At 52.0% G+C, this 27,819-nt stretch overlaps 2 protein-coding genes across 2 annotated transcripts; both read left to right on the top strand.

The window, feature by feature from the left end:
- The first annotated feature begins 9,089 nt into the window (after positions 1-9,089).
- On the top strand, positions 9,090-23,945 carry LOC142483607 (tight junction-associated protein 1-like). The gene is made up of 3 exons (XM_075583619.1): positions 9,090-9,119; positions 9,161-9,244; positions 21,636-23,945. Exons 1-3 carry the CDS (start codon positions 9,090-9,092, stop codon positions 22,848-22,850), a joined length of 1,329 nt encoding a protein of 442 aa, XP_075439734.1. The 3' UTR covers positions 22,851-23,945.
- On the top strand, positions 23,000-27,539 carry LOC142483606 (uncharacterized). Its single transcript, XM_075583618.1, has 3 exons — positions 23,000-23,019; positions 23,937-24,109; positions 24,230-27,539. The coding sequence occupies exons 1-3, from the start codon at positions 23,000-23,002 to the stop codon at positions 25,747-25,749; spliced, it is 1,713 nt and encodes a 570-aa protein (XP_075439733.1). The 3' UTR covers positions 25,750-27,539.
- Positions 27,540-27,819: the final 280 nt, after the last annotated feature.

Raw genomic sequence — 27,819 nt, 5'->3', positions numbered from 1 at the left:
CGGGCGGGGGGTGTAATGTGTGCAAGATAACGGGCGGGGGTGTAATGTGTGCAAGATAACGGGCGGGGGGTGTAATGTGTGCAAGATAACGGGCGGGGGTGTAATGTGTGCAAGATAACGGGCGGGGGGTGTAATGTGTGCAAGATAACGGGCGGGGGTGTAATGTGTGCACGATAACGGGCAGGGGTGTAATGTGTGCAAGATAACAGGCGGGGGTGTAATGTGTGCAAGATAACGGGCGGGGGGTGTAATGTGTGCAAGATAACAGGCGGGGGGTGTAATGTGTGCAAGATAGCAGGCGGGGGTGTAATGTGTGTGCAATAACGGGCGGGGGTGTAATGTGTGCAAGATAACGGGCGGGGGGTGTAATGTGTGCGCGATAACGGGCGGGGAGTGTAATGTGTGCAAGATAACGGGCGGGGGGTGTAATGTGCGCAAGATAACGGGCGGGGGGTGTAATGTGTGCAAGATAACGGGCGGGGGGTGTAATGTGCGCAAGATAACGGGCGGGGGGTGTAATGTGCGCAAGATAACGGGCGGGGGGTGTAATGTGCGCAAGATAACGGGCGGGGGGTGTAATGTGTGCAAGATAACAGGCGGGGGGTGTAATGTGTGCAAGATAACGGGCGGGGGTGTAATGTGTGCAAGATAACAGGCGGGGGGTGTCATGTGTGCAAGATAACGGGCGGGGGGTGTAATGTGTGCAAGATAACAGGCGGGGGTGTAATGTGTGCAAGATAACGGGCGGGGGTGTAATGTGTGCAAGATAACGGGCGGGGGTGTAATGTGTGCAAGATAACGGGCGGGGGTGTAATGTGTGCAAGATAACGGGCGGGGGTGTAATGTGTGCAAGATAACGGGCGGGGGTGTAATGTGTGCAAGATAACGGGCGGGGGGTGTAATGTGTGCGCGATAACGGGCGGGGGGTGTAATGTGTGCAAGATAACAGGCGGGGGGTGTAATGTGTGCAAGATAACGGGCGGGGGTGTAATGTGTGCAATAAACAGGCGGGGGGTGTAATGTGTGCAAGATAACGGGCGGGGGGTGTAATGTGTGCAAGATAACGGGCGGGGGTGTAATGTGTGCAAGATAACGGGCGGGGGGTGTAATGTGTGCAAGATAACGGGCGGGGGGTGTAATGTGTGCAAGATAACGGGCGGGGGGTGTAATGTGTGCAAGATAACAGGCGGGGGTGTAATGTGTGCAAGATAACAGGCGGGGGTGTAATGTGTGCAAGATAACAGGCGGGGGTGTAATGTGTGCAAGATAACAGGCGGGGGTGTAATGTGTGCAAGATAACGGGCGGGGGGTGTAATGTGTGCAAGATAACGGGCGGGGGGTGTAATGTGTGCGCGATAACGGGCGGGGGGTGTAATGTGTGCAAGATAACGGGCGGGGGGTGTAATGTGTGCAAGATAACGGGCGGGGGTGTAATGTGTGCAAGATAACGGGCGGTGGTGTAATGTGTGCAAGATAACGGGCGGGGGGTGTAATGTGTGCAAGATAACGGGCGGGGGGTGTAATGTGTGCAAGATAACGGGCGGGGGGTGTAATGTGTGCAAGATAACAGGCGGGGGGTGTAATGTGTGCAAGATAACGGGCGGGGTGTAATGTGTGCAAGATAACAGGCGGGGGGTGTAATGTGTGCAAGATAACGGGCGGGGGGTGTAATGTGTGCAAGATAACAGGCGGGGGGTGTAATGTGTGCAAGATAACAGGCGGGGGGTGTAATGTGTGCAAGATAACGGGCGGGGGGTGTAATGTGTGCAAGATAACAGGCGGGGGGTGTAATGTGTGCAAGATAACGGGCGGGGGGTGTAATGTGTGCAAGATAACGGGCGGGGGTGTAATGTGTGCAAGATAACGGGCGGGGGGTGTAATGTGTGCAAGATAACAGGCTGGGGGTGTAATGTGTGCAAGATAACAGGCGGGGGGTGTAATGTGTGCAAGATAACAGGCGGGGGGTGTAATGTGTGCAAGATATCAGGCGGGGGGTGTAATGTGTGCAAGATAACGGGCGGGGGGTGTAATGTGTGCAAGATAACAGGCGGGGGGTGTAATGTGTGCAAGATAACGGGCGGGGGGTGTAATGTGTGCAAGATAACGGGCGGGGGTGTAATGTGTGCGCGATAACGGGCGGGGGGTGTAATGTGTGCAAGATAACGGGCGGGGGGTGTAATGTGTGCGCGATAACGGGCGGGGGGTGTAATGTGTGCAAGATAACGGGCGGGGGGTGTAATGTGTGCAAGATAACGGGCGGGGGTGTAATGTGTGCAAGATAACAGGCGGGGGGTGTAATGTGTGCAAGATAACGGGCGGGGGGTGTAATGTGTGCAAGATAACGGGCGGGGGTGTAATGTGTGCAAGATAACGGGCGGGGGGTGTAATGTGTGCAAGATAACGGGCGGGGGGTGTAATGTGTGCAAGATAACGGGCGGGGGTGTAATGTGTGCGCGATAACGGGCGGGGGGTGTAATGTGTGCAAGATAACGGGCGGGGGGTGTAATGTGTGCAAGATAACAGGCGGGGGGTGTAATGTGTGCGTGATAACGGGCGGGGGTGTAATGTGTGCAAGATAACGGGCGGGGGGTGTAATGTGTGCAAGATAACGGGCGGGGGTGTAATGTGTGCAAGATAGCAGGCGGGGGTGTAATGTGTGCAAGATAACGGGCGGGGGTGTAATGTGTGCAAGATAACGGACGGGGGGTGTAATGTGTGCAAGATAACGGGCGGGGGGTGTAATGTGTGCAAGATAGCAGGCGGGGGTGTAATGTGTGCAAGATAACGGGCGGGGGTGTAATGTGTGCAAGATAACGGGCGGGGGTGTAATGTGTGCAAGATAACGGGCGGGGGGTGTAATGTGTGCAAGATAACGGGCGGGGGGTGTAATGTGTGCAAGATAACGGGCGGGGGGTGTAATGTGTGCGCGATAACAGGCGGGGGGTGTAATGTGTGCAAGATAACGGGCGGGGGTGTAATGTGTGCGCGATAACAGGCGGGGGTGTAATGTGTGCAAGATAACGGGCGGGGGTGTAATGTGTGCAAGATAAGGGGCGGGGGTGTAATGTGTGCAAGATAACGGGCGGGGGTGTAATGTGTGCGCGATAACGGGCGGGGGTGTAATGTGTGCAAGATAACGGGCGGGGGTGTAATGTGTGCAAGATAACGGGCGGGGGTGTAATGTGTGCGCGATAACGGGCGGGGGTGTAATGTGTGCAAGATAACAGGCGGGGGGTGTAATGTGTGCAAGATAACGGGCGGGGGTGTAATGTGTGCGCGATAACGGGCGGGGGGTGTAATGTGTGCAAGATAACGGGCGGGGGTGTAATGTGTGCAAGATAAGGGGCGGGGGTGTAATGTGTGCAAGATAACGGGCGGGGGGTGTAATGTGTGCAAGATAACAGGCGGGGGGTGTAATGTGTGCAAGATAACGGGCGGGGGGTGTAATGTGTGCACGATAACGGGCGGGGGGTGTAATGTGTGCAAGATAACGGGCGGGGGGTGTAATGTGTGCAAGATAACGGGCGGGGGTGTAATGTGTGCAAGATAACGGGCGGGGGTGTAATGTGTGCAAGATAACAGGCGGGGGGTGTAATGTGTGCAAGATAACGGGCGGGGGGTGTAATGTGTGCAAGATAACAGGCGGGGGGTGTAATGTGTGCAAGATAACAGGCGGGGGGTGTAATGTGTGCAAGATAACGGGCGGGGGTGTAATGTGTGCAAGATAACGGGCGGGGGGTGTAATGTGTGCAAGATAACGGGCGGGGGGTGTAATGTGTGCAAGATAACGGGCGGGGGTGTAATGTGTGCAAGATAACGGGCGGGGGTGTAATGTGTGCAAGATAACGGGCGGGGGGTGTAATGTGTGCAAGATAACAGGCGGGGGGTGTAATGTGTGCGCGATAACAGGCGGGGGGTGTAATGTGTGCAAGATAACGGGCGGGGGGTGTAATGTGTGCGCGATAACGGGCGGGGGGTGTAATGTGTGCGCGATAACAGGCGGGGGGTGTAATGTGTGTGCGATAACAGGCAGGGGGGTGTAATGTGTGCAAGATAACAGGCGGGGGGTGTAATGTGTGCAAGATAACGGGCGGGGGGTGTAATGTGTGCAAGATAACAGGCGGGGGGTGTAATGTGTGCAAGATAACAGGCGGGGGGTGTAATGTGTGCAAGATAACGGGCGGGGGTGTAATGTGTGCAAGATAACGGGCGGGGGGTGTAATGTGTGCAAGATAACGGGCGGGGGGTGTAATGTGTGCGCGATAACGGGCGGGGGGTGTAATGTGTGCGCGATAACAGGCGGGGGGTGTAATGTGTGTGCGATAACAGGCGGGGGGTGTAATGTGTGCAAGATAACAGGCGGGGGGTGTAATGTGTGCGCGATAACGGGCGGGGGTGTAATGTGTGCAAGATAACGGGCGGGGGGTGTAATGTGTGCACGATAACGGGCGGGGGTGTAATGTGTGCAAGATAACGGGCGGGGGTGTAATGTGTGCAAGATAACGGGCGGGGGGTGTAATGTGTGCACGATAACGGGCGGGGGGTGTAATGTGTGCAAGATAACGGGCGGGGGTGTAATGTGTGCAAGATAACGGGCGGGGGGTGTAATGTGTGCACGATAACGGGCGGGGGTGTAATGTGTGCAAGATAACGGGCGGGGGGTGTAATGTGTGCAAGATAACGGGCGGGGGTGTAATGTGTGCAAGATAACGGGCGGGGGGTGTAATGTGTGCAAGATAACAGGCGGGGGTGTAATGTGTGCGCGATAACGGGCGGGGGTGTAATGTGTGCACGATAACGGGCGGGGGTGTAATGTGTGCAAGATAACGGGCGGGGGTGTAATGTGTGCAAGATAACGGGCGGGGGGTGTAATGTGTGCAAGATAACGGGCGGGGGTGTAATGTGTGCGCGATAACGGGCGGGGGTGTAATGTGTGCACGATAACGGGCGGGGGTGTAATGTGTGCAAGATAACGGGCGGGGGTGTAATGTGTGCAAGATAACGGGCGGGGGTGTAATGTGTGCAAGATAACGGGCGGGGGGTGTAATGTGTGCAAGATAACGGGCGGGGGGTGTAATGTGTGCAAGATAAGGGGCGGGGGTGTAATGTGTGCAAGATAACGGGCGGGGGGTGTAATGTGTGCAAGATAACAGGCGGGGGTGTAATGTGTGCAAGATAACGGGCGGGGGGTGTAATGTGTGCACGATAACGGGCGGGGGGTGTAATGTGTGCGCGATAACGGGCGGGGGTGTAATGTGTGCAAGATAGCAGGCGGGGGTGTAATGTGTGCGCGATAACGGGCGGGGGGTGTAATGTGTGCAAGATAACGGGCGGGGGGTGTAATGTGTGCGCGATAACGGGCGGGGGGTGTAATGTGTGCGCGATAACGGGCGGGGGTGTAATGTGTGCAAGATAACAGGCGGGGGTGTAATGTGTGCAAGATAACGGGCGGGGGTGTAATGTGTGCAAGATAACGGGCGGGGGTGTAATGTGTGCAAGATAACGGGCGGGGGTGTAATGTGTGCAAGATAACGGGCGGGGGGTGTAATGTGTGCAAGATAACGGGCGGGGGTGTAATGTGTGCAAGATAACGGGCGGGGGTGTAATGTGTGCAAGATAACGGGCGGGGGGTGTAATGTGTGCGCGATAACGGGCGGGGGTGTAATGTGTGCAAGATAACGGGCGGGGGTGTAATGTGTGCAAGATAACGGGCGGGGGTGTAATGTGTGCAAGATAACGGGCGGGGGGTGTAATGTGTGCGCGATAACGGGCGGGGGGTGTAATGTGTGCAAGATAACGGGCGGGGGTGTAATGTGTGCAAGATAACAGGCGGGGGGTGTAATGTGTGCAAGATAACGGGCGGGGGTGTAATGTGTGCAAGATAACGGGCGGGGGTGTAATGTGTGCAAGATAACAGGCGGGGGGTGTAATGTGTGCAAGATAACGGGCGGGGGTGTAATGTGTGCAAGATAACGGGCGGGGGTGTAATGTGTGCAAGATAACAGGCGGGGGGTGTAATGTGTGCAAGATAACGGGCGGGGGTGTAATGTGTGCACGATAACGGGCGGGGGTGTAATGTGTGCAAGATAACGGGCGGGGGTGTAATGTGTGCAAGATAACAGGCGGGGGTGTAATGTGTGCAAGATAACGGGCGGGGGGTGTAATGTGTGCAAGATAACGGGCGGGGGTGTAATGTGTGCAAGATAACGGGCGGGGGGTGTAATGTGTGCAAGATAACGGGCGGGGGTGTAATGTGTGCACGATAACGGGCAGGGGTGTAATGTGTGCAAGATAACGGGCGGGGGTGTAATGTGTGCAAGATAAGGGGCGGGGGGTGTAATGTGTGCAAGATAACGGGCGGGGGGTGTAATGTGTGCAAGATAACAGGCGGGGGTGTAATGTGTGCAAGATAACGGGCGGGGGTGTAATGTGTGCAAGATAACGGGCGGGGGGTGTAATGTGTGCAAGATAAGGGGCGGGGGGTGTAATGTGTGCAAGATAACGGGCGGGGGTGTAATGTGTGCAAGATAACGGGCGGGGGTGTAATGTGTGCAAGATAACAGGCGGGGGGTGTAATGTGTGCAAGATAGCAGGCGGGGGTGTAATGTGTGCGCGATAACGGGCGGGGGGTGTAATGTGTGCAAGATAACGGGCGGGGGGTGTAATGTGTGCGCGATAACGGGCGGGGGGTGTAATGTGTGCGCGATAACGGGCGGGGGTGTAATGTGTGCAAGATAACAGGCGGGGGTGTAATGTGTGCAAGATAACGGGCGGGGGTGTAATGTGTGCAAGATAACGGGCGGGGGTGTAATGTGTGCAAGATAACGGGCGGGGGTGTAATGTGTGCAAGATAACGGGCGGGGGGTGTAATGTGTGCAAGATAACGGGCGGGGGTGTAATGTGTGCAAGATAACGGGCGGGGGTGTAATGTGTGCAAGATAACGGGCGGGGGGTGTAATGTGTGCGCGATAACGGGCGGGGGTGTAATGTGTGCAAGATAACGGGCGGGGGTGTAATGTGTGCAAGATAACGGGCGGGGGTGTAATGTGTGCAAGATAACAGGCGGGGGTGTAATGTGTGCAAGATAACGGGCGGGGGGTGTAATGTGTGCAAGATAACGGGCGGGGGTGTAATGTGTGCACGATAACGGGCAGGGGTGTAATGTGTGCAAGATAACGGGCGGGGGTGTAATGTGTGCAAGATAACGGGCGGGGGTGTAATGTGTGCAAGATAACGGGCGGGGGTGTAATGTGTGCAAGATAACGGGCGGGGGGTGTAATGTGTGCGCGATAACGGGCGGGGGTGTAATGTGTGCAAGATAACGGGCGGGGGTGTAATGTGTGCAAGATAACGGGCGGGGGGTGTAATGTGTGCAAGATAACAGGCGGGGGGTGTAATGTGTGCAAGATAACGGGCGGGGGTGTAATGTGTGCGCGATAACGGGCGGGGGTGTAATGTGTGCAAGATAACGGGCGGGGGGTGTAATGTGTGCAAGATAACGGGCGGGGGTGTAATGTGTGCAAGATAACGGGCGGGGGTGTAATGTGTGCAAGATAACAGGCGGGGGGTGTAATGTGTGCGCGATAACAGGCGGGGGTGTAATGTGTGCAAGATAACAGGCGGGGGTGTAATGTGTGCGCGATAACAGGCGGGGGGTGTAATGTGTGCAAGATAACAGGCGGGGGGTGTAATGTGTGCAAGATAACAGGCGGGGGGTGTAATGTGTGCAAGATAACAGGCGGGGGGTGTAATGTGTGCAAGATAACAGGCGGGGGTGTAATGTGTGCGCGATAACAGGCGGGGGGTGTAATGTGTGCAAGATAACGGGCGGGGGGTGTAATGTGTGCAAGATAACGGGCGGGGGTGTAATGTGCGCAAGATAACGGGCGGGGGTGTAATGTGTGCAAGATAACGGGCGGGGGGTGTAATGTGTGCAAGATAACAGGCGGGGGGTGTAATGTGTGCAAGATAACGGGCGGGGGGTGTAATGTGTGCAAGATAACAGGCGGGGGTGTAATGTGTGCAAGATAACGGGCGGGGGTGTAATGTGTGCGCGATAACGGGCGGGGGTGTAATGTGTGCAAGATAACGGGCGGGGGTGTAATGTGTGCAAGATAACGGGCGGGGGTGTAATGTGTGCAAGATAACGGGCGGGGGGTGTAATGTGTGCAAGATAACGGGCGGGGGGTGTAATGTGTGCAAGATAACAGGCGGGGGGTGTAATGTGTGCGCGATAACGGGCGGGGGTGTAATGTGTGCAAGATAACGGGCGGGGGGTGTAATGTGTGCAAGATAACAGGCGGGGGGTGTAATGTGTGCAAGATAGCAGGCGGGGGTGTAATGTGTGCAAGATAACGGGCGGGGGTGTAATGTGTGCAAGATAACGGGCGGGGGGTGTAATGTGTGCAAGATAACGGGCGGGGGGTGTAATGTGTGCGCGATAACAGGCGGGGGGTGTAATGTGTGCAAGATAACGGGCGGGGGTGTAATGTGTGCAAGATAACGGGCGGGGGTGTAATGTGTGCAAGATAACGGGCGGGGGTGTAATGTGTGCAAGATAACAGGCGGGGGGTGTAATGTGTGCGCGATAACGGGCGGGGGTGTAATGTGTGCAAGATAACGGGCGGGGGGTGTAATGTGTGCAAGATAACAGGCGGGGGGTGTAATGTGTGCAAGATAGCAGGCGGGGGTGTAATGTGTGCGCGATAACGGGCGGGGGGTGTAATGTGTGCGCGATAACGGGCGGGGGGTGTAATGTGTGCAAGATAACGGGCGGGGGGTGTAATGTGTGCAAGATAACGGGCGGGGGGTGTAATGTGTGCAAGATAACGGGCGGGGGTGTAATGTGTGCACGATAACGGGCAGGGGTGTAATGTGTGCAAGATAACGGGCGGGGGTGTAATGTGTGCAAGATAACGGGCGGGGGTGTAATGTGTGCAAGATAACGGGCGGGGGGTGTAATGTGTGCGCGATAACGGGCGGGGGTGTAATGTGTGCAAGATAACGGGCGGGGGTGTAATGTGTGCACGATAACGGGCGGGGGTGTAATGTGTGCACGATAACGGGCGGGGTGTGACAGAGTTGGTATGATGGAGCGCTGCAGTCCGATTCTCCGGTCTGTACGTGACGTGCACTGACGCTGTCTGCGTTCTCATTACAGGAGCGCTATCGGCAGGACTGCAACCTCGCTGTGCAGCTGCTGAAATGCAACAAGTCACACTTCAGGAACCACAAGTTTGCAGATGTGAGTATGTCAGGGGGAGTGCCTGAGATGTGAGTATCTGTGTCACGGAGTGTCTGAGATGTGAGTATCTGTGTCACAGTGTCTGAGATGTGAGTGTCTGTGTCACAGTGTCTGAGATGTGAGTATCCGTGTCATGGAGTGTCTGAGATGTGAGTATCCGTGTCACGGAGTGTCTGAGATGTGAGTATCTGTGTCACAGTGTCTGAGATGTGAGTGTCTGTGTCACAGTGTCTGAGATGTGAGTATCCGTGTCATGGAGTGTCTGAGATGTGAGTATCCGTGTCACGGAGTGTCTGAGATGTGAGTATCTGTGTCACAGTGTCTGAGATGTGAGTGTCTGTGTCACAGTGTCTGAGATGTGAGTATCCGTGTCACGGAGTGTCTGAGATGTGAGTATCCGTGTCACGGAGTGTCTGAGATGTGAGTATCTGTGTCACAGTGTCTGAGATGTGAATGTCTGTGTCACAGTGTCAGAGATGTGAGTATCTGTGTCACAGTGTCTGAGATGTGAGTATCTGTGTCACAGTGTCTGAGATGTGAGTGTCTGTGTCGCCGTGTCTGAGATGTGAGTGTCTGTGTCACTGAGTGTCTGAGATGTGAGTGTCTGTGTCACAGTGTCTGAGATGTGAGTATCTGTGTCGCCGTGTCTGAGATGTGAGTGTCTGTGTCACAGTGTCTGAGATGTGAGTGTCTGTGTCACAGTGTCTGAGATGTGAGTATCCGTGTCACAGTGTCTGAGATGTGAGTGTCTGTGTCACAGTGTCTGAGATGTGAGTGTCTGTGTCACAGTGTCTGAGATGTGAGTATCTGTGTCACAGTGTCTGAGATGTGAGTATCTGTGTCACAGTGTCTGAGATGTGAGTATCTGTGTCACCGTGTCTGAGATGTGAGTATCTGTGTCACGGAGTGCCTGAGATGTGAGTGTCTGTCACAGTGTCTGAGATGTGAGTGTCTGTGTCACAGTGTCTGAGATGTGAGTGTCTGTGTCACAGTGTCTGAGATGTGAGTATCCGTGTCACAGTGTCTGAGATGTGAGTATCTGTGTCACAGTGTCTGAGATGTGAGTGTCTGTGTCACAGTGTCTGAGATGTGAGTGTCCGTGTCACAGTGTCTGAGATGTGAGTGTCTGTGTCACAGTGTCTGAGATGTGAGTGTCTGTGTCACAGTGTCTGAGATGTGAGTATCTGTGTCACAGTGTCTGAGATGTGGGTATCTGTGTCACAGTGTCTGAGATGTGAGTATCTGTGTCACAGTGTCTGAGATGTGGGTATCTGTGTCACAGTGTCTGAGATGTGAGTATCTGTGTCACAGAGTGTCTGAGATGTGAGTGTCTGTGTCACAGTGTCTGAGATGTGAGTGTCTGTGTCACAGTGCCTGAGATGTGAGTGTCTGTGTCACCGTGTCTGAGATGTGAATGTCTGTGTCACAGTGTCTGAGATGTGAGTGTCTGTGTCACAGTGTCTGAGATGTGAGTATCCGTGTCACAGTGTCTGAGATGTGAGTATCCGTGTCACAGTGTCTGAGATGTGAGTATCTGTGTCACAGTGTCTGAGATGTGAGTATCTGTGTCACAGTGTCTGAGATGTGAGTATCTGTGTCACAGTGTCTGAGATGTGAGTATCTGTGTCACAGTGTCTGAGATGTGAGTATCTGTGTCACATTGTCTGAGATGTGAGTATCTGTTTCACGGAGTGTCTGAGATGTGAGTATCTGTGTCACCGTGTCTGAGATGTGAGTGTCTGTGTCACAGTGTCTGAGATGTGAGTGTCTGTGTCACAGTGTCTGAGATGTGAGTATCTGTTTCACGGAGTGTCTGAGATGTGAGTATCTGTTTCACGGAGTGTCTGAGATGTGAGTATCTGTGTCACAGTGTCTGAGATGTGAGTATCTGTGTCACAGTGTCTGAGATGTGAGTGTCTGTGTCACGGAGTGTCTGAGATGTGAGTGTCTGTGTCACAGTGTCTGAGATGTGAGTGTCTGTGTCACAGTGTCTGAGATGTGAGTGTCTGTGTCACAGTGTCTGAGATGTGAGTATCTGTGTTACAGTGTCTGAGATGTGAGTGTCTGTGTCACAGTGTCTGAGATGTGAGTGTCTGTGTCACAGTGTCTGAGATGTGAGTATCTGTGTCACAGTGTCTGAGATGTGAGTATCTGTTTCACGGAGTGTCTGAGATGTGAGTATCTGTGTCACAGTGTCTGAGATGTGAGTATCTGTGTCACAGTGTCTGAGATGTGAGTGTCTGTGTCACGGAGTGTCTGAGATGTGAGTGTCTGTGTCACAGTGTCTGAGATGTGAGTGTCTGTGTCACAGTGTCTGAGATGTGAGTGTCTGTGTCACAGTGTCTGAGATGTGAGTATCTGTGTTACAGTGTCTGAGATGTGAGTGTCTGGGTCACAGTGTCTGAGATGTGAGTGTCTGTGTCACAGTGTCTGAGATGTGAGTATCTGTGTCACAGTGTCTGAGATGTGAGTATCTGTTTCACGGAGTGTCTGAGATGTGAGTATCTGTTTCACGGAGTGTCTGAGATGTGAGTGTCTGTGTCACAGTGTCTGAGATGTGAGTATCTGTGTCACAGTGTCTGAGATGTGAGTATCCGTGTCACAGTGCCTGAGATGTGAGTATCCGTGTCACAGTGCCTGAGATGTGAGTATCTGTGTCACAGTGTCTGAGATGTGAGTATCTGTGTCACAGTGTCTGAGATGTGAGTGTCTGTGTCACAGTGTCTGAGATGTGAGTATCTGTGTCACAGTGTCTGAGATGTGAGTATCTGTGTCACAGTGTCTGAGATGTGAGTGTCTGTGTCACAGTGTCTGAGATGTGGGTATCTGTGTCACAGTGTCTGAGATGTGAGTATCCGTGTCACAGTGCCTGAGATGTGAGTATCTGTGTCACAGTGTCTGAGATGTGAGTATCTGTGTCACAGTGTCTGAGATGTGAGTATCTGTGTCACAGTGTCTGAGATGTGAGTATCTGTGTCACAGTGTCTGAGATGTGAGTATCCGTGTCACAGTGTCTGAGATGTGAGTATCCGTGTCACAGTGTCTGAGATGTGAGTGTCTGTGTCACAGTGTCTGAGATGTGAGTGTCTGTGTTACAGTGTCTGAGATGTGAGTGTCTGTGTCACAGTGTCTGAGATGTGAGTGTCCGTGACACAGTGTCTGAGATGTGAGTTTCTGTGTCACAGTGTCTGAGATGTGAGTGTCTGTGTCACAGTGTCTGAGATGTGAGTGTCTGTGTTACAGTGTCTGAGATGTGAGTGTCTGTGTCACAGTGTCTGAGATGTGAGTGTCCGTGATACAGTGTCTGAGATGTGAGTGTCTGTGTCACAGTGTCTGAGATGTGAGTATCTGTTTCACGGAGTGTCTGAGATGTGAGTATCTGTTTCACGGAGTGTCTGAGATGTGAGTGTCTGTGTCACAGTGTCTGAGATGTGAGTATCTGTGTCACAGTGTCTGAGATGTGAGTATCCGTGTCACAGTGCCTGAGATGTGAGTATCTGTGTCACAGTGTCTGAGATGTGAGTATCTGTGTCACAGTGTCTGAGATGTGAGTATCTGTGTCACAGTGTCTGAGATGTGAGTATCTGTGTCACAGTGTCTGAGATGTGAGTATCTGTGTCACAGTGTCTGAGATGTGAGTATCTGTGTCACAGTGTCTGAGATGTGAGTGTCTGTGTCACAGTGTCTGAGATGTGAGTATCTGTGTCACAGTGTCTGAGATGTGAGTGTCTGTGTCACAGTGTCTGAGATGTGAGTATCCGTGTCACAGTGTCTGAGATGTGAGTATCCGTGTCACAGTGTCTGAGATGTGAGTATCTGTGTCACAGTGTCTGAGATGTGAGTATCTGTGTCACAGTGTCTGAGATGTGAGTATCCGTGTCACAGTGTCTGAGATGTGAGTATCCGTGTCACAGTGTCTGAGATGTGAGTGTCTGTGTCACAGTGTCTGAGATGTGAGTGTCTGTGTCACAGTGTCTGAGATGTGAGTGTCTGTGTCACAGTGTCTGAGATGTGAGCGTCTGTGTTACAGTGTCTGAGATGTGAGTGTCTGTGTCACAGTGTCTGAGATGTGAGTGTCCGTGACACAGTGTCTGAGATGTGAGTATCTGTGTCACAGTGTCTGAGATGTGAGTGTCTGTGTCACAGTGTCTGAGATGTGAGTGTCTGTGTTACAGTGTCTGAGATGTGAGTGTCTGTGTCACAGTGTCTGAGATGTGAGTGTCCGTGATACAGTGTCTGAGATGTGAGTGTCTGTGTCACAGTGTCTGAGATGTGAGTGTCTGTGTCACAGTGTCTGAGATGTGAGTGTCTGTGTTACAGTGTCTGAGATGTGGGTGTCTGTGTTACAGTGTCTGAGATGTGAGTGTCTGTGTCACAGTGTCTTAGATGTGAGTGTCCGTGTCACAGTGTCTGAGATGTGAGTGTCTGTGTTACAGTGTCTGAGATGTGAGTGTCTGTGTTACAGTGTCTGAGATGTGAGTGTCTGTGTCACAGTGTCTGAGATGTGAGTGTCTGTGTTACAGTGTCTGAGATGTGGGTGTCTGTGTTACAGTGTCTGAGATGTGAGTGTCTGTGTCACAGTGTCTGAGATGTGAGTGTCTGTGTTACAGTGTCTGAGATGTGAGTGTCTGTGTTACAGTGTCTGAGATGTGAGTGTCTGTGTCACAGTGTCTGAGATGTGAATGTCTGTGTTACAGTGTCTGAGATGTGAGTGTCTGTGTTACAGTGTCTGAGATGTGAGTGTCTGTGTTACAGTGTCTGAGATGTGAGTATCTGTGTCACAGTGTCTGAGATGTGAGTGTCTGTGTCACAGTGTCTGAGATGTGAGTGTCTGTGTTACAGTGTCTGAGATGTGGGTATCTGTGTCACAGTGTCTGAGATGTGAGTATCTGTGTCACAGTGTCTGAGATGTGAGTGTCTGTGTCACAGTGTCTGAGATGTGAGTATCTGTGTCACGGAGTGTCTGAGATGTGAGTGTCTGTGTCACAGTGTCTGAGATGTGAGTATCTGTGTCACAGTGTCTGAGATGTGAGTGTCCGTGTCACAGTGTCTGAGATGTGGGTATCTGTGTCACAGTGTCTGAGATGTGAGTGTCTGTGTCACAGTCTCTGAGATGTGAGTGTCTGTGTCACAGTGTCTGAGATGTGGGTATCTGTGTCACAGTGTCTGAGATGTGAGTGTCTGTGTCACAGTCTCTGAGATGTGAGTGTCTGTGTTACAGTGTCTGAGATGTGAGTGTCTGTGTCACAGTGTCTGAGATGTGAGTGTCTGTGTTACAGTGTCTGAGATGTGAGTGTCTGTGTTACAGTGTCTGAGATGTGAGTGTCTGTGTTACAGTGTCTGAGATGTGAGTATCTGTGTCACAGTGTCTGAGATGTGAGTGTCTGTGTCACAGTTTCTGAGATGTGAGTGTCTGTGTTACAGTGTCTGAGATGTGGGTATCTGTGTCACAGTGTCTGAGATGTGAGTATCTGTGTCACAGTGTCTGAGATGTGAGTGTCTGTGTCACAGTGTCTGAGATGTGAGTATCTGTGTCACGTAGTATCTGAGATGTGAGTGTCTGTGTCACAGTGTCTGAGATGTGAGTATCTGTGTCACAGTGTCTGAGATGTGAGTGTCCGTGACACAGTGTCTGAGATGTGGGTATCTGTGTCACAGTGTCTGAGATGTGAGTGTCTGTGTCACAGTGTCTGAGATGTGGGTATCTGTGTCACAGTGTCTGAGATGTGAGTGTTTGTGTCACAGTCTCTGAGATGTGAGTGTCTGTGTCACAGTGTCTGAGATGTGAGTGTCTGTGTTACAGTGTCTGAGATGTGGGTATCTGTGTCACAGTGTCTGAGATGTGAGTATCTGTGTCACAGTGTCTGAGATGTGAGTGTCTGTGTCACAGTGTCTGAGATGTGGGTATCTGTGTCACAGTGTCTGAGATGTGAGTATCCGTGTCACAGTGCCTGAGATGTGAGTATCTGTGTCACAGTGTCTGAGATGTGAGTATCTGTGTCACAGTGTCTGAGATGTGAGTATCTGTGTCACAGTGTCTGAGATGTGAGTGTCTGTGTCACAGTTTCTGAGATGTGAGTGTCTGTGTTACAGTGTCTGAGATGTGGGTATCTGTGTCACAGTGTCTGAGATGTGAGTATCTGTGTCACAGTGTCTGAGATGTGAGTGTCTGTGTCACAGTGTCTGAGATGTGAGTATCTGTGTCACGTAGTATCTGAGATGTGAGTGTCTGTGTCACAGTGTCTGAGATGTGGGTATCTGTGTCACAGTGTCTGAGATGTGAGTGTTTGTGTCACAGTCTCTGAGATGTGAGTGTCTGTGTCACAGTGCCTAAGTGTCACGATAGCTAGTGATAGGCTATAATATACACAAAATATCTGGGTTGAACTGAACACGACTTAGATATAATAAATATAATTTATTCCTTAAAGAAGGTGAACACACAAGATATACAAATAACAGGCAAAATATACACTTACTTAGGGGTTGGACAATGAAGCAATCAGGTACAGGATTTATTTATTTATTTATAAAATATTTTACCAGGAAGTAATACAGTGAGAGTTACCTCTCGTTTTCAAGTATGTCCTGGGCACAGAGTAAAACAAATAATACATGGTTACAGGTACAGTAATGAGCAGGATATACATTATATACAGAGGCGGCACATTTTATTTGAGTGTGGCTAGCTCCGCAAGCCTGGGGATGCCCCGGCATGCTAGCCGCACTCCCTCGGCGTGCTGCGCGTCATCGACGCGCGGTCACGCGTCATCGGGTGCCTGCGCCCCCTGCACGCGCGTCCAGGGCTCCCCGAGGGAGCCCTGGTGTCCCGCGATGTGGGGGACGGCGGCAGGGGGTTCCGGCGGACCCGGCGAGCGGAGGGAGAAAGCCCCGATCGGAGGGCGCTCCTCCGCGGCTTCGGCGCGCACCAGGCACATCCCGGCGCGCGCCTGGTTACTGCTGCGGCCGAGACCGGGCAAATGCTCAAATAAACTTGGCCGCAGCAGTACAAGACATTGCGTGCACAGTTACAGATAATATATGTTATGGGCGTATGAAACAGTTACAGACCAGGATAAAATGTGAGACAGCCTTAGTTATGAAAGAACTTAAACTGGTGGTGGATGTGAGAGTCTCTGGTAGGTTGTTCCAGTTTTGGGGTGCACGGTAAGAGAAGGAGGAACGTCCGGATACTTTGTTGAGCCTTGGGAAAAATTAACAGTCTTTTGGAGTCTGATCTCAGGTGATAGGTGCTGCATGTGGTAGGGGTGAGGAGCTTGTTCAGGTAGCTGGGTAGCTTGCCCAGAAAGTATTTAAAGGCGAGACAGGAAAGGTGAACTTTGCGCCTAAAGAGAAGGATCACAGGCTGAAGAGGAACAAGCCGGGAGAGGCAAGAGCTGCCCTTCCATTAAAAATCACCAAACTAGCCTTTGAAGTTTTAGGGAGTAAATACTGTATTATTTTTGGTCAGCTATTTGAATAAATAATTCACAATCCCTATCTTCCTGCAGGCAGTCATACGCCAGCGAATTGTCAATTCTAGGGAAATCTCACCTGCTATGGGGCTGTCGTTAGGAAAAGGTGACCGCAACAAAGCACATACAGTCAAAGTTTGGCAACGGACGTACAGTATTGTTGCTTCCGTCTTGCCTTACATATCAGTCTTCTTCAGAAGGTGTTCACATGCATGGTTGTAATTCTGAGCTTCCAAAATATTACAGCTGATTTAACTGCTAAAGGACAATAGTATTATATAAAAATGACCAGACAGGACACCGCACTTCCCACTTCTGCACAGGACTAAGGGGGTGTGGGGGGGTGTGTGTGTGTGTGTGTGTGTGTACACACTTTCAATAAACAAATGGGTTGCTGGTTTATTTAGCATTGGAAAATAATAATGAATATGATACCTGGGAGACGCTTACCTAAATAGATCCTGACAAAAGACCCGTCAAATGGCAGAATTTCCACACTATCCCATTTCTTATTTGTGTGCGTCTGCCTAGAGTACAAGGGATCGCTCTCCACAGAGAATATTAAAAAGCAATAGACTTACCCAGAGTCTTGCACAGCATAGAAAAGGACATGACTTTAGGTCACAATTACAATTTCTATACAGGGTACTTTATATTCCTGTTAACCACCAGTGAGACAGGAACCGTCTGATTTATGACTTACTATTTTGTTAGACACATAAAAATAAAAAGTGTGGGGTTATTAAACTCCTGAAGTGACCCAATGCTGAAGAATTCAGACAGAGAAGGAATTATTTGTGCCAAGTCAATTCTGGAAAATGAAAACTTCTAGCTGTTAAAATATCTGTCTCAGGCCTGGCAGCAGTGGGAGTAGTAACGCCACGTTTAGTTATACTGTGAGGTCTTCCATTCGCTGAACCAAATCAGCACAGTTGATTTGAGCAAAGGTTAAACACGACAAGGACACGCTCACTCCCATGGTCACAGGACCGGGACACTCAATTCCAATATAATACCGCAGACTACTGATCTGTTCCACAATAAGAAAGATCTTATGGGGAAAAGGGACAGGTAACATATGCAATGTGGCCCCCTTGATGTCAGGACTCCCAGTTTCCACACCCAAGATATACAACCTGCACGTTATGTTTTAGGAACGCATGCATTAACATGTTAAAAGGCCTGTACCACCTAGCAGTGTACCAAAACCTCATCTATGCAGATTGTGCAAACACGTACAGCACTGCACACATAGTGCTTACATTAAAAGGCCTGTACCACCTAGCAGTGTACCAAAACCTCATCTATGCAGATTGTGCAAACACGTACAGCACTGCACACATAGTGCTTACATTAAAAGGCCTGTACCACCTAGCAGTGTACCAAAACCTCATCTATGCAGATTGTGCAAACACGTACAGCACTGCACACATAGTGCTTACATTAAAAGGCCTGTACCACCTAGCAGTGTACCAAAACCTCATCTATGCAGATTGTGCAAACACGTACAGCACTGCACACATAGTGCTTACATTAAAAGGCCTGTACCACCTAGCAGTGTACCAAAACCTCATCTATGCAGATTGTGCAAACACGTAGAGCACTGCACACATAGTGCTTACATTATAAATATAGAATTGTTGTACGAGTTAAGATGAGCTTATTTAGCACAGGCGTGGTTACCACAGAAAACACATTGGGTAACAAATAAGGAAGGTGCAGGGCGAAGCGCTCACCATTGATCATGATAAAGGGATTGGCAATTCATTCAGCAATACAGGTTCAGATGAAGACATCACGAAGACACTGGGTATAGGGTTTACACTGGTTTATATGGGATTTCATTCCTATACCCTGGCATTGAGTGCAAGACATTGGATGACAATTATCTGCACCCAATCCCTCCTTGCCAGCTAACGTGGGAACATTGTTAGATCATGCCCCCAGTTAGTTGGCACATGCGTACTTCTGGCCCTTGGGGTCTCATTTCTTTAGCCCCCACACAAAAGTCAGGGCGCCTAAAAGTCTACCAGCCTGGTATCTGGTCAGTAAACCCTTTGTCTGTAGGTGTGAATTATAGCACTTACAGACCACTCAAGCCCTGCATTTCTCCGCCCTAATGTATACAGCCCGAGTGGCTGAGCCTTTGATCAGGGGGTCTGTTGTAGCCGATGGGTCACCCCCCTGAGCATTAACATTAAGCAGAGCCATTAACTTTCGCGGGCTTTTATCCCCGCTTTGAAACACAATACATTTTTTAATATCTATATATATTAAAATAATCCGTTTCGGCTGGGCCGAGCGGGCTGAAACTTGCCAGACCCTCATGCCGGAGGGGACTCTCCATGGTGGCCAAGTTTCAGCTTGCTGTGACCCACCGGACCGGAGATACACACAGGTTTAAAAGCACATTTTCCAAAGGCTTTTTTCTGCCATGCAAGTCAATGGCAGAAACCCAAATTTGCAATTACCCTGACTCCGTTCTGTTGCCCCGAGAGGGTCGGTATTTGCCATGCAATCCTGCCGGAACTAGGACTACATGGTGGCCGAATCTCAGCCCTCTAGGTTGAAGAGAACCGGAGTTATGGGTTCCAGGTTTCTGCTCACTCTGACTTAGCCGTTTTCACTCGCGACTTTTACCTCCGCCATTAGAGTCTATGGTGCGACCCTTATAACGAGCACGACCCTTTACCGGGGTCATTTACTCTCGGACCCGGTTGGGGTCAAGTGAGGGGGTTCCTAGGGTCATGGGGCAAAAAGAATTTTATTCCTGGGTGCCCTAGAACCTAAGTTTCCCACGCCAATTGAATTTGAACTTGACCGGGGAGTGATCAAAGCTCTCTTCAAGACAATGTTTCCGCTCTTGCGGTCTGCGGTTAGGATGGTTGGCAACCCGTTCCTGGAGGTCGGCTTCGAGGAATCCCCATTGAAATGAATGGCTCCATTGACTTACAATGGGGAACCGCCGCTCCTCCTCTCGGGCGCCACCTGCAGGTCTTCCACGATATCGGGCCCTAGTCGCCGGAATCTCCATACGGTTACATGGGGCTGTAATGGCGACCTATGGAGAGACTGCAAAATGGAGCCTGCAAAGGCGGGAAAGGGGACAAAGGGCCATAAACACCAAATTAACATTAACCCTTTCCCTCTCGCATAGATCCCAGTGTATGTGGTTGTTGCATACACTGCACAGGTACAAACACCAATACTTGTACCCATATACACATCTAGCAAATAAAACAGTTTGCCCTGAGGCAGGGGAATAAAAATACATTAATTCCCTCTAAATGTGGGAATAGGATAACCAAGGGACGTACCTTTTGGTTATGAAGCAGGGGAACATATGTATTATACGTACATTTCTGGTTAACCCCTCACCTCCCAGACGGTGGAAGGGGGTGCCTAATGGGGGTGACCCCTTTATTACACGCTTGGCACCCCTCCCCCGTCACACTGAAATGTGAGTATTCGTGACATGGAGTGCCTGAGATGTGAGTATCCGTGTCACGGAGTGTCTGAGATGTAAGTGTCCGTGTCATGGAGTGCCTGAGATGTGAGTATCCGTGTCACTGAGTGTCTGAGATGTGAGTGTCTGTGTCACGGAGTGCCTGAGATGTGAGTGTCCGTGTCATGGAGTGTCTGAGATGTGAGTATCCGTGTCACGGAGTGTCTGAGATGTGAGTATCCGTGTCACGGAGTGTCTGAGATGTAAGTGTCCGTGTCATGGAGTGCCTGAGATGTGAGTATCCGTGTCACTGAGTGTCTGAGATGTGAGTGTCTGTGTCACGGAGTGCCTGAGATGTGAGTGTCCGTGTCATGGAGTGTCTGAGATGTGAGTGTCTGTGTCACAGAGTGCCTGAGATGTGAGTGTCCGTGTCACGGAGTGCCTGAGATGTGAGTATCTGTGTCACAGTGTCTGAGATGTGAGTATCTGTGTCACAGTGTCTGAGATGTGAGTATCAGTGTCACGGAGTGTCTGAGATGTGAGTATCTGTGTCACAGTGTCTGAGATGTGAGTGTCAGTGTCACGGAGTGTCTGAGATGTGAGTATCCGTGTCACAGAGTGTCTGAGAAGTGAGTATCAGTGTCACGGAGTGCCTGAGATGTGAGTGTCCGTGTCACGGAGTGCCTAAGATGTGAGTATCTGTGTCACAGTGTCTGAGATGTGAGTATCCGTGTCACAGTGTCTGAGATGTGAGTATCTGTGTCACAGTGTCTGAGATGTGAGTATCAGTGTCACGGAGTGTCTGAGATGTGAGTGTCATGGAGTGCCTGAGATGTGAGTATCCGTGTCACGGCGTGTCTGAGATGTGAGTGTCTGTGTCACAGTGTCTGAGATGTGAGTATCTGTGTCACAGTGTCTGAGATGTGAGTATCAGTGTCACGGAGTGTCTGAGATGTGAGTGTCCGTGTCATGGAGTGCCTGAGATGTGAGTATCCGTGTCACAGAGTGTCTGAGATGTGAGTGTCCGTGTCATGGAGTGCCTGAGATGTGAGTATCTGTGTCACAGTGTCTGAGATGTGAGTATCAGTGTCACGGAGTGCCTGAGATGTGAGTATCAGTGTCACGGAGTGCCTGAGATATGAGTGTCTGTGTCACAGAGTGCCTGAGATGTGAGTGTCCATGTCATGGAGTGCCTGAGATGTGAGTGTCCGTGTCATGGAGTGCCTGAGATGTGAGTGTCCGTGTCATGGAGTGTCTGAGATGTGAGTATCCGTGTCACGGCGTGTCTGAGATGTGAGTTTCCGTGTCACAGAGTGCCTGAGATGTGAGTGTCCGTGTCACGGAGTGTCTGAGATGTGAGTTTCCGTGTCACAGAGTGCCTGAGATGTGAGTTTTTGAGATGAGCAGTGTGAGTAACCCCCAGCCCCCCTACCAGTGTAATGTTGTTACTAAGCTGTCCCCCTCCTCACAGCTGCCCTACAAGCTACAGGACATGGTCTCCAAGCATCTGCAGAGTTCCGGCTCGTCCCTGGGATCCGGTCAGGACACCCCTCCCCCTAGCCTCTCTCTCTCTGATGTGGTGCCCACTTCTGTCATTGCCCGTGTGTTGGAGAAGCCAGAGTCCCTCATCCTAAACTCCGCCACCTCCAGCAGCGGCAGCGGCCCCACCGCCGAGGATGTCTTCGTGCACGTGGACATGAGCTGCCCAAGCGAGAGGGCAGGGGAGGTCTGGCATCAGCAGAATGGGGGTCTGCGGCAGCAGGGCAGCGAAGACAGCACCTCGGAGGAGCCCCCCACATTTGAGAAGCTCAGCCCTTACCCCACACCTCCCCCTCCCCATTCCATGTACCCCGGCCGCAAAGTGATCGAGTTCTCAGACGAGAAGGTGAGGATACCCAAAAACAGTCCACTGCCCAACTGCACCTACGCCACACGCCAGGCCATCTCACTCAGCCTGGTACTGGGCGAGGAGGGTAGCCCAGACAGGCACCGCACCGTACCCAACAGCCCAGCTTCCACCGCTAGTTATCCACAGCGGGCGCGGAGCGCAGACAACCCCGCCCGCTCCCCGGTGAGCAGTGCGGCCCCCAGCTCTGCCAGCTCAGAGGAGGACATGCTGGCTAACTGGCAGAGAATGTTCGTGGAGAAGGCCGTACCGAGCACGGTGTCGCTGGCACACCGCACGTCTTTCAGCAGGGACACTGCGCTGGAGCTGCAAAGGAGGTTCAGCCATTCCATGCAGGAGCTGAGCAGGGCGGCGCAGGCTTACTCTGACCGGGAGAGCTCCGGACACAGCTGGGCGGGCAGTCTGGAGTCCAGCCTAGAGGCAGAGGGCACAGGGGTGCGGAGAGAGCACCTCCCCAACGAGTATGGCAAAGAGTTCTCCCAGGAGGAGACCCAGGATCTGCTGACCGGGGCACCAGAGGAGGAAGAGGAAGGGTCAGACGAGCAGCAGATACTTGCAGAGGAGGAAGAGGAAGGGTCAGACGAGCAGCAGATACTTGCAGAGGAGGAGACGGTAACAGAAGAGGAGATTCAGGAGCCCTGTGTGCAGCAAGAGGAGGTGTACAGGGAGAAGCCTCCAACTGGACGCCCACACCGCAGCCCCAAAAGAATGGGGGTACATCACCTCCACCGGAAGGACAGTCTGACCCGGGCACAGGAGCAGGGCAACCTGCTCAACTAGAGGGAGGAAGGGCTTCCACTGCCCAACCCCTCATCGCTCCCCATGGGACGTGTGCTGCCTCCGCTGTGTGATATCGCCCCGGAGAGAGGAGCCTACAACCCAGCATAAGGAAAGAGGTTATAAGCTGCTATCCCCACTTCAATCAGTATATGTCGATAAACGGCTTGGTGTCAGCTCCCCGTAGGCACTCTGGCCCTAAGGGTTCATATTGCTGACGGCTCCGGGCAATAACGGCTAATGTGCCCCACACGGAGGGACCCGTGTAACCCTGTGGGACCACGGGGGGGACAGCTCCGGGCAGTAACGGCTAATGTGCCCCACACGGAGGGACCCGTGTAACCCTGCGGGACCACGGGGGGGGACAGCTCCGGGCAGTAACGGCTAATGTGCCCCACACGGAGGGACCCGTGTAACCCTGCGGGACCACGGGGGGGGACAGCTCCGGGCAGTAACGGCTAATGTGCCCCACACGGAGGGACCCGTGTAACCCTGCGGGACCACGGGGGGGGACAGCTCCGGGCAGTAACGGCTAATGTGCCCCACACAGAGGGACCCATGTAACCCTGCGGGACCACAGGGGGGACAGCTCCGGGCAGTAACGGCTAATGTGCCCCACACAGAGGGACCCATGTAACCCTGCGGGACCACGGGGGGGTCAGCTCCGGGCAGTAACGGCTAATGTGCCCCACACGGAGGGACCCGTGTAACCCTGCGGGACCATGGGGGGGGGGGGTATTTGAATGATTAACACGCAGTATTCTGGGGGTATGGGTCCCAGCGCGGTTACAGCAGCTGTGCAAGGGATTGACCGGGCATTGCTCGGCGTCTCCCCCCCCTCCCCCCCCCCCCCCCACGTGGGTGCTCAGTCAGATGTTTCCCTTACACAAGTAAATCGCAGAATTTGCACATTTTCATATGTCTGTTAATTGGATGAATTAACTGCAAATTTGTACTGGCACCTCTGAGTAACGCCCACTGTATACTGGCACCTCTGAGTAACGCCCACTCTGTACTGGCACCTCTGAGTAACGCCCACTGTATACTGGCACCTCTGAGTAACGCCCACTGTATACTGGCACCTCTGAGTAACGCCCACTGTATACTGGCACCTCTGAGTAACGCCCACTGTATACTGGCACCTCTGAGTAACGCCCACTGTATACTGGCACCTCTGAGTAACGCCCACTGTATACTGGCACCTCTGAGTAACGCCCACTGTATACTGGCACCTCTGAGTAACGCCCACTCTGTACTGGCACCTCTGAGTAACGCCCACTGTGTACTGGCACCTCTGAGTAACGCCCACTGTATACTGGCACCTCTGAGTAACGCCCACTGTATACTGGCACCTCTGAGTAACGCCCACTGTATACTGGCACCTCTGAGTAACGCCCACTCTATACTGGCACCTCTGAGTAACGCCCACTGTATACTGGCACCTCTGAGTAACGCCCACTCTGTACTGGCACCTCTGAGTAACGCCCACTGTATACTGGCACCTCTGAGTAACGCCCACTGTATACTGGCACCTCTGAGTAACGCCCACTCTGTACTGGCACCTCTGAGTAACGCCCACTGTATACTGGCACCTCTGAGTAACGCCCACTCTGTACTGGCACCTCTGAGTAACGCCCACTGTATACTGGCACCTCTGAGTAACGCCCACTCTGTACTGGCACCTCTGAGTAACGCCCACTGTATACTGGCACCTCTGAGTAACGCCCACTCTGTACTGGCACCTCTGAGTAACGCCCACTGTATACTGGCACCTCTGAGTAACGCCCACTCTGTACTGGCACCTCTGAGTAACGCCCACTGTATACTGGCACCTCTGAGTAACGCCCACTGTATACTGGCACCTCTGAGTAACGCCCACTGTATACTGGCACCTCTGAGTAACGCCCACTGTATACTGGTACCTCTGAGTAACGCCCACTCTGTACTGGCACCTCTGAGTAACGCCCACTGTATACTGGCACCTCTGAGTAACGCCCACTGTATACTGGCACCTCTGAGTAACGCCCACTGTATACTGGCACCTCTGAGTAACGCCCACTGTATACTGGCACCTCTGAGTAACGCCCACTCTGTACTGGCACCTCTGAGTAACGCCCACTGTATACTGGCACCTCTGAGTAACGCCCACTGTATACTGGCACCTCTGAGTAACGCCCACTGTATACTGGCACCTCTGAGTAACGCCCACTGTATACTGGCACCTCTGAGTAACGCCCACTGTATACTGGCACCTCTGAGTAACGCCCACTGTATACTGGCACCTCTGAGTAACGCCCACTGTATACTGGCACCTCTGAGTAACGCCCACTCTGTACTGGCACCTCTGAGTAACGCCCACTCTGTACTGGCACCTCTGAGTAACGCCCACTCTGTACTGGCACCTCTGAGTAACGCCCACTGTATACTGGCACCTCTGAGTAACGCCCACTCTATACTGGCACCTCTGAGTAACGCCCACTCTGTACTGGCACCTCTGAGTAACGCCCACTGTATACTGGCACCTCTGAGTAACGCCCACTCTATACTGGCACCTCTGAGTAACACCCACTGTATACTGGCACCTCTGAGTAACGCCCACTGTATACTGGCACCTCTGAGTAACGCCCACTCTATACTGGCACCTCTGAGTAACGCCCACTCTATACTGGCACCTCTGAGTAACGCCCACTCTGTACTGGCACCTCTGAGTAACACCCACTGTATACTGGCACCTCTGAGTAACGCCCACTGTATACTGGCACCTCTGAGTAACGCCCACTCTGTACTGGCACCTCTGAGTAACGCCCACTGTATACTGGCACCTCTGAGTAACGCCCACTCTGTACTGGCACCTCTGAGTAACGCCCACTCTATACGTTCTTCTGCAGCTAGTGGGGGGTAGTCAGGGTAGCCTAACCTTACTGACAGGACAGAGGGAGGATCAGATGGGGGGTGTTACCGCACAGTATGTCTCACTGGCTTCTCATCCCGGGAGGTATATATACGTGTTACCGCACAGTATGTCTCACTGGCTTCTCATCCCGGGAGGTATATATACGTGTTACCGCACAGTATGTCTCACTGGCTTCTCATCCCGGGAGGTATATATACGTGTTACCGCACAGTATGTCTCACTGGCTTCTCATCCCGGGAGGTATATATACGTGTTACCGCACAGTATGTCTCACTGGCTTCTCATCCCGGGAGGTATATATACGTGTTACCGCACAGTATGTCTCACTGGCTTCTCATCCCGGGAGGTATATATACGTGTTACCGCACAGTATGTCTCACTGGCTTCTCATCCCGGGAGGTATATATACGTGTTACTGCACAGTATGTCTCACTGGCTTCTCATCCCGGGAGGTTTATATACGTGTTACCGCACAGTATGTCTCACTGGCTTCTCATCCCGGGAGGTATATATACGTGTTACCGCACAGTATGTCTCACTGGCTTCTCATCCCGGGAGGTATATACTGTATACGTGCTACCGCAAAGTATGTCTCACTGGCTTCTCATCCCGGGAGGTATATATACGTGTTACCGCACAGTATATCCCCCTTGCTGCTCAGAATTTGAAGCCTTCCCTGTTCTATACTGCAATCCCTGATAGTAGACAAGGGGTTAATTACAGCTGAAACAAATAATTCTGCCTTAACCCCTCGCTGCTGGCGAAGCCTGCAATGCTTTGCTGGGCTATATTACACAGTGCAGGACAGTGCGTCCAGCAAAGAGGCTGGCCCACCTCTTCCTGTTACTCACAGCCTGGGGGGTTTCCTGGCCCCTGATTAAACTGTACCCCTACCCCCCTAAATAGTAACTGTGCTCAGTGAGGCCCCCTGTTGTTGGAGAGGAGAGCAGCAGATTCCACGGCTTCATCTTGTGTGTGTACATTTTCCCCCCACTGTATTTTGGGTGTCTGGGGGGGGTCTTGCTCCAAGCTGCCAGCTGCGCAGGAGTTATGACATCATAGCGGCACCCTCCATATGCCTCGCCTCTCAGGGAAAGGTTGTACTGGGAGCACTCTATCGTTTTGTTCTCTGATTTGGTATGTGTTTTGTTTGGAGATTATCAGATAACCCATGCTGTGTCTTCATGGCTACGGGATCACACCCGTCTCTCCGCCTCTTTCTCACCCTCTCCCGTCTCTTTCTACTCTCTCTCCTGTGTGTCCTCATGGCTACGGGATCCGTCTCTCCACCTCTTTCTCACCCTCTCCCGTCTCCTTCCACTCTCTATTCTGTGTGTCCTCATGGCTATAGGACCCGTCTCTCCACCTCTCTCACCCTCTCCCGTCTCTTTCCACTCTCTCTCTATCCATGCTGTGTCCTCATGGCTACGGGATCACACCCGTCTCTCCACCTCTTTCTCACCCTCTCCCGTCTCTTGCCACTCTCTCTATCCTGTGTGTTCTCGATATGCCTTGTCAGTATGGAGTTGCTCTGTTCTTAAGTGTTTGCAAGATACTTTAATCCTGGGCATCGTCTTATCACAGGTTATCATCGTCTGTCTCCCTATACATATATATATATATATATTTTACCCGGGGCAGTATTACCTGTTACCATCTGTATACCCGCACTCCCCTTCCTTCTGCTCTCAGACTGTTAATCTGACTTAGTTTTATTTTCAGAAATTTTTCAGAACTGATGTCTATTTTCCAATGAAAAATAAAGTATTTTAAAAATACTCGTCTTCCCGTCCTGTCTGTGACGTTTCGTATTACTGCTCTAAATATGGTCAGAAGAGACCCTGACATACCGAATCGCACACTGACACCCAATGTACAGCACCCATCACACACCTCTCACTGACACCCAATGTACAGCACCCATCCCACACCTCTCACTAACACCCAATGTACAGCACCCATCACACACACCTCTCACTGATACCCAATGTACAGCACCCATCCCACACCTCTCACTGACACCCAATGTACAGCACCCATCCCACACCTCTCACTGAC

The sequence above is a fragment of the Ascaphus truei genome, unplaced genomic scaffold (genome assembly GCF_040206685.1).
Source record: "Ascaphus truei isolate aAscTru1 unplaced genomic scaffold, aAscTru1.hap1 HAP1_SCAFFOLD_342, whole genome shotgun sequence".
NCBI lineage: Eukaryota > Metazoa > Chordata > Amphibia > Anura > Ascaphidae > Ascaphus > Ascaphus truei.
This window is presented reverse-complemented; position numbering and strand designations above follow the sequence as displayed.

Excerpts from the sequence above, each read along its gene's own strand:
- LOC142483607 (XM_075583619.1), top strand. The coding sequence starts at position 9,090 with ATGGAGCGCTGCAGTCCGATTCTCCGGTCT. Across the intron at positions 9,120-9,160 it reads GCAGTCCGATTCTCCGGTCT|GAGCGCTATCGGCAGGACTG; the intron begins GTACGTGACGTG and ends TTCTCATTACAG. Across the intron at positions 9,245-21,635 it reads GGAACCACAAGTTTGCAGAT|CTGCCCTACAAGCTACAGGA; the intron begins GTGAGTATGTCA and ends CCCTCCTCACAG.
- LOC142483606 (XM_075583618.1), top strand. The coding sequence starts at position 23,000 with ATGTCGATAAACGGCTTGGT. Across the intron at positions 23,020-23,936 it reads ATGTCGATAAACGGCTTGGT|TAACGCCCACTGTATACTGG; the intron begins GTCAGCTCCCCG and ends GGCACCTCTGAG. Across the intron at positions 24,110-24,229 it reads CGCCCACTCTGTACTGGCAC|CTCTGAGTAACGCCCACTCT; the intron begins CTCTGAGTAACG and ends GTATACTGGCAC.